The sequence below is a fragment of the Cynoglossus semilaevis genome, chromosome 12 (assembly GCF_000523025.1).
Source record: "Cynoglossus semilaevis isolate Cse_v1.0 chromosome 12, Cse_v1.0, whole genome shotgun sequence".
NCBI classification, from domain to species: Eukaryota; Metazoa; Chordata; class Actinopteri; order Pleuronectiformes; family Cynoglossidae; genus Cynoglossus; species Cynoglossus semilaevis.
Genome location: NC_024318.1, coordinates 1528054 through 1540785, shown reverse-complemented (window position 1 = coordinate 1540785; position 12732 = coordinate 1528054). Strand labels below are relative to the sequence as shown.

The 12732-nt window shown below is 41.6% G+C and overlaps 1 protein-coding gene across 8 annotated transcripts in view; it reads right to left on the bottom strand.

Annotated features, from left to right (window-relative positions):
* ccdc88ab (coiled-coil domain containing 88Ab) overlaps positions 1-12732 on the bottom strand; it is a 62664-nt gene that overhangs the window by 19441 nt on the left and 30491 nt on the right. For all 8 annotated transcript variants that reach the window (XR_003051265.1, XM_017037390.2, XM_025060681.1 and 5 more), the window contains exons 4-8: positions 11180-11249; positions 5728-5786; positions 5086-5169; positions 4824-4964; positions 3642-3814 (exon numbers count right to left, since the gene is read on the bottom strand). Coding sequence is in view for 7 of the 8 variants with exons in the window: in XM_017037390.2 (XP_016892879.1) it covers positions 3642-3814; positions 4824-4964; positions 5086-5169; positions 5728-5786; positions 11180-11249 (527 nt within the window). In the remaining variant the exon portion in view is untranslated. The remainder of the gene's footprint in view (positions 1-3641; positions 3815-4823; positions 4965-5085; positions 5170-5727; positions 5787-11179; positions 11250-12732) is intronic.

Here is a 12732-nt window from a genome sequence, read left to right as displayed (position 1 = left end):
AGCGGTTCTCAGAATAGGAAATGTCTGAAATGCTTCTTTTTTGCAGTTAAAAAAATACCAAACAAACTATGTACTGATTTGATACAGTTTTTAAAATTATTCTTATTTTACTTTTTTTGCTCATCTATCACTGTTTATTCAATTCAAACAGGGGAAAAGATACAGTGTGATGTTAGTGACAGTCAGAACAGTAACTAGAATTGTCTTTTTTTATATCCCTTGTCCTCGACCCATGTTGACATGTGAACCTGAGACGAACCACAAAGACCGGGGTAAAAACACCCTTTATTTGTGGTGAGCTGTTACTGTAGGGTCAGGAGACAACGTCGCTCAAGTGTCTCCTCCTGATGAACATCCTCTTCCTGCCGCCTCTCACACCCATCACAGCACGAGTGCAAACAAAACAAGGGGAACATGAGGCACCATGTGACCAGGACACAGACAAAGACAAAGACAAAGACATGCAAATGTGGATCCAAAACCACTGTGGAAAAAGATGCAGGATGAGAGCGGGGGGAAAAAAAGGATCTGTTCCAGGTACGCAGAGGTTCAGAGGCCAAAAGGTCAATCGAAAAAATGAATGTTTTTTTTCTGATCAAATTCCAAATCTTCCAACAACTGAAGGGTATATTTATAAACTATTTTTTTATGCTACATTTCTGACTAGCTATTGATTGACCTTGGTGCCAACACTCTAAGCTAACTTTTTAAAATTTTCTACACTATTTCAGGGTAAAAACTTCAAGGTATATATATTTTTTCTTTTAACTCATTTCATCTGCAGTGCATCTTAAATCCAACTGAAAACATTGCGCAGACATTTGAGACAAATTTATTTGACAAATATTTCGATAAGATTTTATTTAGAAGAACCAATGGATGAGTTGTGTTTGGTTTTATTCTGGACCTTTCCACTCAGAGGTTTATTATTTTTCCACAGTGGCATTGACTTCCACCCGTTCCCTCCACCGAACATCTGACGTCTATTTAATTACAGCACTCAAAAAAAACACACTGCATCATAATCAAGGGGAGAAAAAGCCGTCTCCTGATTCTCAGTCTCTCGTTCCTCTGTGGATCTTATCTGAAACCTGGAGTCGATCTACAGACAGTTACTGTGCTACCCCCCCAAGTCCCCCCTCATTTTCCTTTCTCCGCACCCCCAAATTACAAACACCTGTCAAGCCTAGCGAGGCAGATTATCTTTGGGTTTAATGGATGCAGCTGGATTTGTTGCCTGTGTTAATGGTTTAACACAGACACTGACACTTGTTTGCAGATATTTTTAACATGCATAAAAAATAATGTCAGCCTCTTCTCTGATGGCCCACTTTAACGTACAACACAGCAGAGAAAAAAAAATCTGAAAGGTAAGTAAGCGGCGTTGGTCGGCATGACAACCGGAACTAAACCTGTAATCAGTAACCTCACTTCAAAAAAAAAAAAAAAAAAAAAAGGGCAGCCCGTCTGCACCAAAATTATAAAATTATGATCAAAGTTGCTGATAACAGATAGCAGATCTGGCAACTCTGTCTATAGGCTCTGTCGCTGGTCTAATACTGAAGGTGCATTTGGAGGTGGACTAATTTACCCAGTGACCTGGGGGTGAATTAAGGCCCCACAGTGGAATAAACAGCCTGAACAGTTCTACTCTAATGTGGTTTAATGGGTTTAAACCCAGGAACGGCAGCAGCAGCAGCAGCAGCAGCATTAACTCATACATTAACAACTGCTGCACTGTGGGAAACAGAACTAAAGCCCTGAGGTCTGTCCTGCTCTGCTTCTGACGGACCAAACACAACACAGCAGACAAACGAGGACTTGTAGCTTTGTATCTTTTGACTTTTTGTGGCCGCACCGCCCCCAACCCCCTTCCCTGCCCCCCAAACTTATCCATCTATCCTCTATATTGTGTTTAACTCTAGGCTACATCAAGGCTACATTTTATTATTTTACCAACTTCACTTCATTATTTTCTGGGCTAAGTTTTAACTACAGTTTGGACAAACTTTATATCATTCAATTTTACTTTCTCACTGCTCTTCATGGCCGTTAGGTTTAATAATAAAACTCATTATTTGGTTCAGTTACTGCAAGTTTAACTTAACTACCTTTAAAACTAAGACTAAATTTTGTGATAGCGATCAGTGCACTCTTAGCTAAATCAGGGCAATTTTTTTTATTATCTTACTCTACTGAAATATTACACTTAACTATAAAATGGTACAGGGTTAGAGAGAGAGAGAGAGAGTTTCAACTTTTAAATTTTTTCGACCCGTCGTGCTCACAGACCACACACAAACACAAAACAAAAACACAAGCCTCTTCAGAGAAAAGACACTACAGCCATGTGACCTGATGACATCAGCACAGACAGAGACACATCACATGATGAGCACGCCATGGCAGCCAGTAGAAAACACCATGGAAACAAACAAACAAAACAGGTCATTGTCCCTTTGTGTCTCAGTTGGTTGTTTTTTTGTTAAAGTCTCATCACTAAGAACATGTGGGACAGGGACGACATCTGTCTTCATCATGTCTTCATCATGAGACGCTGCTGAGTGAGTTGACGTTCACTGAGGCAGAGGTGATGTTTGTGTGACCAATCAAAGACCTACAACCACTTGGTAAAAACATCACTCACAGAACAACCATTGTCTGATTAACAAAGTGGAACCAAGAGCTACAGTAAATCTGCTGCAGGTTTCACGGACCTCTGTGACCAACATTGTTTTATGAAAGTATTTCATCCAAGACCAGGTCCAAGTCCTGGTCACAATGCAATAGTCAAAAATTTCAGGTTTTGGATCCGTGTCACTACAGCATGATTTAAGTTGAGGTCAAGTCGTCTGATTTTTGGGAACTTCTGACGTAAACAAACCATCTTTTACAACCAACACTTCACAGAGATTGTTTGTCATTTTTCTCTGACGGTTTGTAGTTTTCTTTAAACTCGTGCACCACATCATATTTGAGGTTCTATTCTTTGTTATACAGCTGTGTGGAAGAATGCACTGGAAGTTCTGAACATTTAAATCTTCTCAAATGTAAAAACTATCCCCTAAAAAACAAAACCTCGAGGAATCCAACAACCACCACCACCGCCGCCGTGAGGAGCCAGACAGTCTGTTACATGATGTGTTTTGTTTGGGCAGCAGTGAGAAAGTTCTGCTGGGAATAAAATGATGGTCCACTCTTTATGAAGGAATAATTGGTTCTGTCCATTAGGACCGGGTCTGGTCGGGGATTATGGCACTTAACAAAGGAAACTCCATTATTCATAGACAGCCTTTAAAGGCAGCTGCTGGGCTGAGAGGGTGTGTTTGTCTGAAGGTCGGACCTGATCTTTACCATCGCACTTTTCACAAACACAGCGACCATTCAAAAACCAAGCGACCGGACGTAATACAGACAGAAAGATCAAAAACACCCGGGAACGTTCCATTTCCATTGAATGACTTACAGCAGTGTAAACACCAACAGTGATTTTCCTAGAACTGTGAAGGCACCACTGGCTCCACTCGGCCTCTCACGGGGTTTTTATACGTCCTAAAAATACCTAGACTGAGATCCCTGCTTAGTTCCTTAAAAATGATTCCTGTAACTAAAGGTTCCTGACACGTAGCGGTGACACTCACAGTTCTTGGCGAAGGCGTCTGATTTTGGCCTTGGCATCGGCCAGCTCCACAGACAGATGCTGTCGGCTTTCCGTCCTCCTCATGCTGGGGGAGTCCCCGGGAGAGTGTGTTGGACACGGAGCCAGAGGAGACAACGTCATACAGTCTCTCTCCTGCGTCAGCTCCACTATGGTCTGAAACAGGCATCAGAAGAGAGCAGACAGGTGAAAATCAGCAAGAAAAAAAACAACAAAAATTCACTTTATTTTTCTCCCCCGTACAGGCGGATTCAGTGGCTGACCTTCTTTTTTTATAAGAAATAAATGGATTTACTAATCACACCCACATCTCCAAATTTAGACTTTAGGCACAGACAAGTACATCCAGAGTCCCACACACAGACTATTTGGATCCAGTGCCCGTGACAGGAAATGGGCTTTTAATTGGGAGCGGCTGGTCTGCGTAGAAATAATCTGGAGACGATTAAAGTCCTTTTCTCTCTCTGTGCTTGTGCACGTACAAAAACATGCACAAACACATGCATCTGCCTTATCAGCTCTGTTCATCTGCACGGTGTGGGTTTAAACTCAATTAATGAGGCGTACAGTGCTGGTTAAAGGTACAGTTCACAGTTTCTACCCTTCCTTCCTGATCTCTGATGGTGGCAGAAAAAAAAAAGGCAGAAGTTTCCACATAAACTGTCAAACACAACAACACTGTTAGGATGCAATAAAACACTCACTCACAGCAGTTTCCCAGTGGAGGCGTGTTATAACTTTTGGTTACTGTTACAGTACAGCCTTATGAACATTATTACAGCACTTTCAGCAAAGTTTGTCCTGGCTTTTATTTTTTAATATAACTGGCTAGTTTTTTGTGAAAATTTAGTTTTTCTTGAAATAAAAAAATATTCATTTTGTTTTGTTTTTGGCTAACCTTTAGCTACCACAAATGCTTACATTTAGTTATCTATGTTTGCTAACTTCTAGCCATTTTTGTAATTTTTAAAAATATTTCTCAATCTATGAAATAAGTGGTGATTTGTAGGTTGAATATTTCTGTTTTCTATTATGTTAATATTTTGCTACTGCTACGATTTCAATTCTTTTTTCTGCTAATTGCTAAACCTGCATATTTTCCTTTTTCCATGACATTTCTGTTCTGTGCCCTGACCCTGACCTTTGCAGATGTGAAAGTCATTACCTCCAGATGAGTGTCTCTTTCATCCACAAGGCGTTTGAGATGGAACGCCAGGTTTCTGGACAGACTGTCCAAATCTTCAGGCGGCATCTCTCCACTCTCAAACCACTGCAGGTCCACCACATTCTCCTGGTTATGGGTCACCTTAAAACCAACAGCACTGTATTGTTAGGATTCTTTTTTAATCTAACAAAAAGAAATCTGTTTACATAGCAGAAAAGACTGTGTGTGTGAAAATGTTTGGTTTACAATGAGCTCTTTTTACCTCCTGGATGTGAGAAGCGATGGCAGCTTTGCTGTGAAAGTCCAGAGTCTGTATTCGCTCGATGTATTCTTCCTTCTTCTCACACTGAAATCACAGATATAAAAAAGAAAGAAAAATCCTACAGAATTAATTCCCCGATAAAAAACACCACTGAAGAAGAGAACAGACTGAAATGGAGGTGATGTAAAATTTAGTTAGTAGTATCTTGTTAGCGTTTATATTTTTAACAGTTTTCATGCGCGAGTAAAAACTAAAATTCTGTTTTACCACAAACATCAATGCTATTGGACAACACTGTGCATCTCCAGGGGTGGAGCGAGTGTGACGAGATGATCCTGTTAACAGTCCTTTAACCTTTTTTAAGAGTCCTTTAACCTTTTCCAGTCAAATTGAATGAGCAGAGTTTGTGCTGAAAGAGACCTTTGTCGCAGGAAACGAGGAAAAAATACTCCCGCTTGCCTTTCAGTAAACCACATTAGAGTCACATCATGTCATGACAGGCAGTAAGTGGCAGCAGTCACTGGAAAATGGAGCTAAATTAGATTTCCGGCATTACACTGAAAACTGCATCAATGTTACCAATAAAGTGTGAAACGTGCTAATAAAAGCCAGAGAGTGAGTGAGTTAGACCGAGGTTCAGACCTGAACAGCACAGCCCAGCAGGAGCAGCAGCAGCTTCTTCATCTCCTCCAGACCTTGTTCTGAAAAACACACACACAAAAAACAACAAATATTAGTGAAAAACCTCAGTAACCTGTTCCTAATTCCCTCATAAAAATAAAAGTGATGGGTGAATCAGTCATGGTTGGGGGCGAGGGCGCAGTTTGAAACACGATCCATTCATTCCACCTTTATTACCAATTAGCCGAACTCGCTCGTGTTGCAACAATTCCTGCCTAATAAAAACCCACGACTTGAGTTACAGAGTTGCTCCCGCGGTGCAGCGCTGCAGGATTCACTTCCTGTTTCCCCTCTACATGTCAGAACACACTGTGACCTCAGAACAGCTGCTGCAGCAGCATGTGCGACAGGTCTGAGCTCATCACCAGTGAACCAGGTGGTGTTACAGCACGGTTGTGTTACAGTGACTCAGGGGCAGTTACTGCATGGTATACACACACTATCTGCACCACCCATGTCTAAAGATACTGCTGGTCTGGATCAGTGTGGATGTGGAAGGTCAACGCGTCGTGTCATGGAGGGAGGAGGAGGAGGAGGAGGAGATAGTTGGATCAGACAAAAGAAATCTTTGAATGTTAGCTTTTAAGGCAGGGGGCGCCGTTTCAGTATGACCGTTCATGAGCTGTATCTCTAGTTCAGCCAAGTTCACTGAACTAAAATGATCTGGGTTCGAGACCCTAGAGAAACCACATACTTGGCACCTCCAGGGGGCAGCAGATCTGCTGTAAAAACAAGAATTCCCCCTGTGTGGGATCAAATATTTCAGTAATATCAATATCTTATAAGTGTAAAAAAACATTGGTGACGCATCAGCAGAACAATTATCTTTCCCATCCCTAGTGACGTGAAACACCGACCAACATAAAGTTGTACTTTTGATTCTGAGATAGCATTAAACATTCTTAAGAAGGTTCCATTTGGATCTGCAGACATTTTCCATGCGTTGGTAACTGTGATGTTTCAGGTGCTCCGGTGCGTCACACGTTCTCTCTACACTGAATGTTTTTAGAACAGGCCAGAAACAGTGCCCGTTCCTCTGCTGAAATGGAAAGTGCAGCTAAAAATGAACACGACTGCTTCTGCTGCTGTGTTTTATGTAGGATTTGTCTTTGAAGAGTAACAGTAAAAACTGCAGTAGAAGTTTAAAATCTCCAATATATTTGAACCCCTAATCCAAGTTCTAAAATAAAATGAAGCGATGAGTGCCATAAATAATCCCATCTGTTGGGACTTTGTTTTTTTTTTCCACAATCAGGCCTGAGCTGAAGCTTCTCCAGCAGCTTTTTGAACACAGCAGTGAAGTGATCATGCAGCAGCTACACCTACAGACGATGATGTCTGTGACTGAACAGCCAGATTTATTAACTGTTGTGCTTCTGTCTGTTTGACCTGAGGTTGGATAAAGTCTTAATATTCATAATAAATATTAACACGAAGAGCTGAATCATTTGGTTTGTAATTTAAATTTTTAAAAAACAAACTTTTAGACGAGTCATTGGAGTAAAGATAATGAATAAAACGGTTGGCTGAGCCAGTTTTTGTAAAAGCCAGACTCCAAAAATAACATCACCCTCCCTCCCCCCATCCCCTCTTCCCACCTTCCTCTTAAACAGCACTATTGAACACAGAGGGCAGATATGAGCAGAAACCGAAGGGTGAAGGCTTTAATTCTCCTCGCTCTGACACTCACAACATATTCAAGGCAGGGACGGGATTTAGCTCAGCAGAAATGTGCTGGAGCTGGAGGAGAGATAAGGAACCTCACAGGATAAATTATTTATGCAGCTTCAGCACGGGAAGACGACGGAGACGGCAAAAGGAGGAGAGACAAACGGGAGGAAAACTTCACGGACAGGTGGATAGTAAAAAAGGAGGAAGAAGAGAGTAGAGGACGGAGCAGGAGGAAGTCAAAAAGGCAAGGTCAAAAATACTCCCTTCAGCAGCAGAGAGGAGGCGTGAAGGAGGTGTTACCCCCTCAACGAGTCACACTCTCTTTGTCCTCCTTTTCCTTTCCTCTAACACACACAAACACACACACACACTCCATCCCTTCTATACATTGATTTTCTACATCCTACATTCACCCGACGTTTCCTTCCGCCCCCCCCCCTTCACTCATCATTGTTTCAAAGCTGCTCCTCCTCATCCGTGCTCTCTTTCTCACCTCCTCTCCCCTCCCCTCCTCTTTACTTTATCTCCCAAGCAGGAAACCAGGGGTCGGTTGGACAGTGACTAACGCCGTCTTCCTGCTGCGTCATTGTTAATGTTAGGATGTGAGTGAATGCGTGTGCGTGTGCACAAGCACGGCCGCGGCACTCGCTTCCGCCGGTGAAAAGACTCATTCAGGCCGCTGTGACTCGTGGGTCACTGGTGTGAGCGTTCAGCTCTTCGACTGGAGCGGGGACCCCAGACTTATTTATGAGTTTCTATAGTTTGTGATATTTTATATTATGTGATGAATTTTTTTTTTTGAGTCACATGGCACAAAAAATGTGAGGTCAAGTGAAGAGAACAGACCAAAACCCGTTATCTCCTGAGCTGCCACTAGTTATTATATTGATTAAGATTGAAAATAACATTTATTTATCAGCACAACTGTAATCATTTCCTCAACACCTTCCAGTTACATTTCCCTGAAAATAACAGTCACGTATTCACAAAAAAAAAAGATGAAGACAAGTAAATGAAGTCAGCGGGTGTGTGGTGCACTTCCACAACCTCTTGAAATCAGAAATCTCTTGTGTTTACACAAAAGGCAGTCACTTGTATAGATTGCATCCAGACAGGAGCCCTAGTGGTGAGCAGCTATAAACAGAACCTACGAGCATGTACATCATCACTGTGTGAGCAGGAAGGAGGGGAGTAGGTCAGAGCCTGGGGGAGGAGGAGGGGGAGGAAGAGGAAGGGTGGGTGTGTTACAGTGCTTTCTCACTGTTCAGTGTGTGCTGAAGACTCCCCTCCCCCAACCACCAACTATGCACACACTCGACGGTGCACACGCTCTCTCCTGCCCCCTAATGAGAGTGTAATAAAGGCCACATGGCCAATGACTTACAGCTGGCAGCCGCCGATGCACGGCAGCAGTGTCTGCAGCCACCGCTGCCACGCTGACTGATTAACTGACAGGCCCCGGGGTCAAAGGGCAGCACAGAGCCTGAGGAATGCTGTTCTAATGCTTTTGCCCCTGCGAGGATCCACTGGCCCTGAGCTAAACCTCCACACTCTCATCTGCGTGGGTTGGTTTTTGAATTCTCTCAGTGATAACTTCAGACGTGTCTAGTGTCAGTCCTTCAAAATACTGCAATGTACTGCAGAGAAATCAACTGCAGTAGCACCGTTCTCTAGTGGATCATAAAACCATAGAGCTGCGCTGTTCCACTGAACCAGGGGTCTCAAACTCAAATGAGGTGAGGGATTTTATTAATGGAAAAAAAACTTTATTGAATTAACTCAAGAGTAAAATTCAAATCTAGTCCTGGGCCAAATGTGGGGAGTTCGCAGCTCAGATTTGGCTCCAAGACCATAAGTTTGAGACTCTTGTTTTGAACTAGATGAAAATAAACATGAGATTTCCCATGTTCCACTTGTCAGGGACACGTTGTGTGGTTTTATTTTTATTTTTTCTATAATCCTGCTAACAGACATAAATAAAGAAGAAAAATCTGATCCCTAAATAAAATAAGACAATATTGTTATTTAGATTTGGAAAATATAAAAATATTTGATTTAAATGTCAGATTTGGTCAAAAAACAGCCCTCAATTAAAAAGTGTAGGAAAGTGGTTAATAAACTGAAAATATTGACTGAACTAAACACATAGTTGTCAAAACAGAAACAAACAACACACACCTTGTGTACATCTACAGCAGCGCCCTCTGTGTTTGTCTTTTTCCTCTACGCCCGTACGTAGATGAACTTGTCTGGAGTTAAATGACAAGTGATGAAAAGACTTCATATCAGCCTGAAATCAAGTCTGTGGTGAAAACGTGACAAAAGCAGCGCGACATGAAAAGGCTACAGAAATCTATCAATCCTTCCTGCAGCTGCTACTGCATGAACTGTGTGTCTGTAAAGACAAACACAGCAGTGATGAAGCCCCGGGGGCAGACAGTAACGGCCCTGGGGTATTTACATGCAGATGTTTATCTCACTTTTCAAACTGTTTTTTTTCTCATTTCAAGTGGTTTTCATTAGTTCATTAATTATCCACTGCTTAATTATTTTCAGGGTCATTAATGAGCTCCAGTCCATCACAGTCCCATTCACACCTACTGTCACTGTTTAGAGTGAACTTTGACCTTAATCCTGCATGTGTCTGGACTGTGGGTGGAAACTGGAGAACATGGAGGGAGAACCTACAAACAAATTGGCAGAACTCCACACAAAAAGACCATCAGACTATCATCACAGGGGATCAAACAGCTGACTTGCTGTAATGCCAAAGCGCCAACCACTCTTCCACCGTGTCCATCATAAAAAAGATCTGCACACGCTCCTACCCCGGACCTCCTGTTCCCCAGAGTTACCCCAGGGCAATGAAACAGGAATCTTCTTACTTTACGGTCCCCGCAGTAGCCACACTGTCACCACTAGGGTAAAATTATACTATAGAAAATATACACAACATAATATAAAACAAATCCCAAAAAGTTGTGAGTAAGACCATAAACTCTAGTTGAAGAAAAAAAAAGTTTTTAAACCAAGTAACTTAGTAAAATTTTCCTCCAAGTTATTATTTCTACCAGTGACGACCTCTGGTCAACAACAGAATAATTTTCAGATAAACAAAAAATATACTTCATATACTTTCTTAGCTCCCTGGTTATTTACCACAATAAAAAACTGTCTTGCAAAGTGCTAACAGGCTAAGTGGAAAAAGGATCAGAGCGAATGTGGTGTTCCATCAGCGAGGTTTGGGTTAATAAACAAGCTTAACAATTTAAAAATGGATCTACGGTATGTACAACCAAACCAACAACGCGCTCAGTATTCGTTAGCGTGTGTGTGAATTAAATCTGTCCGCCGGCAGGCGCTCCTCCGTGAAATGAACTTCTCCTCTGAGACAATAGCGTCTAAATCCAATCTTCTCCGTCATTCACTCCATCATGAGTCACATCAGCAGCAGTTGGTGCAGAGTCGGCTGTAATGACAGTGTTTTGATGGAACACTCGCCGCCGCTCTGCTCAGACGTATCATGTGGCTCGGCCCGGGGATCAAGAGGTCAACACTTCTCTACAGAGCATTACACCGCATTTCAAGTTACAGGGGACGCCCAGGGACTAACGGGGGGTAACGTAAGACCCTTTTTTTTAGACTCTTTTTCAATTACTACCTATTTTAATGTCAACTGCGAGGTAACTCCATGGAAACTTTAAACCATGAAGGTGACGTATCTGTGTCGGTGGACACTTACCAGACAGAGGGTTCCGGCCCAGCACAAGAACATCTGGTAAAGGCATCATAACCAGCTGCTGGAGACTTTCCTGTCAGACAAAAGAAGTAAAAAAAAAAAGAAGACATTTTTAGGAGGGAGAAAAGAACAAAACTACAGAATAGTGTGCAGTTAAAAAGACTAGAAACCCATTAAAACTGAAGGCTGGTTCATGCAGAACAGCAGAGGCTTCTGGGTCTATAATCTCCCTGAGGCAGATTCTCAGAGTCACAGTCAAATACACGGGTGCAACCATGAAGCTCGCAGCGCTGACATGAGACTGTAACATCATCTCTGATCACAGACAGTTGAGCTGAAAAAACACAGGCCTGAGGTGTTTGGTCCTCACTGTGTCAGTGTGTGGGCAGCATGTAAATCTAAACTAAGACTTCATACCTGTTTTGAACCACTTTGGCACCACTGCTGATGAACTCTAAATATATGTCTGTGTATATATATATATATATATACATATATAAACTCATACATGTTAACTCAAGCCGTGAAATTAAAAGTAATTACACACTGAACTCTTTGCATAACGTAAAACATATAGTGATATCAGCACATGAACTGTTAAGGAATATCTAGACAATTCTTTTCGTCATGTGTTATTTCAGACAAAGAAACAATCCAGATCAAAACGAATGCAGAAACAAAATAAGTCAAATAATAATAATAATGAAGTATTTGGATGATAGATGAGGCCTAACATCCTGCGAGACCTGGGTGTACCGGAGATACATGACTTTGTTCATCCCGGAAGTGAAATTTGGTACAGAAATACCTGAAGCTAATACAGCGAGTTACCGCTAGGATGGCGCCATCTTAAAACTTAAAAACTAAGGGATGCTGCCGTCGATATGGGCAGGTTCGTCTGTAGTTATGAAACGATTATCACGCTAAAACATTCAATATGTTAATTCTGCTATGTTTATATACTCAATACGGACGGAGCTAACTAACGCGGAAAAGTTAGCTAGCTTACCGATTATGGGCGACGGGCCGTGTTTGTAGTCGAGCTGGAATATAAAAACAGTTGCTTGCAAACTTTTCATTCAACTTTTTAACCGTTTTCTTTTCTTTTTTTTGTAAAATGTTGCCACACCGTCGATATCTTTGACATGGTAGAGGAGACTAACCAACTGAACATTCATCAAACCACCGGACAAAGGCTTCTAGCAAATGATTTCAATCTTTCTGTGGGTTGGGCTAATCCAATACAGTAAAAACAGGGGGGGGTCTCCTGAAGACAGAGTGTTACCTGTGAAACGTGGTGCTGTAAAACCACCCCCATTAGCACTTGTTACCCTCCCTCCTCCACCCCCAATGAAATGAACACAAAACTATATATATATATATATATATATAAAACAGAAAATCGACCAATCAGAATATATATGTATAAATATATATCTACATAAATACATATATAAAAAATATTTAAATATATATATTATATATAAATGTACATGTGTTTAAAACAGTGCTGTGGTTGTGGTTTAAAAAACCACACACCTCGCCCTGCTGTTGCC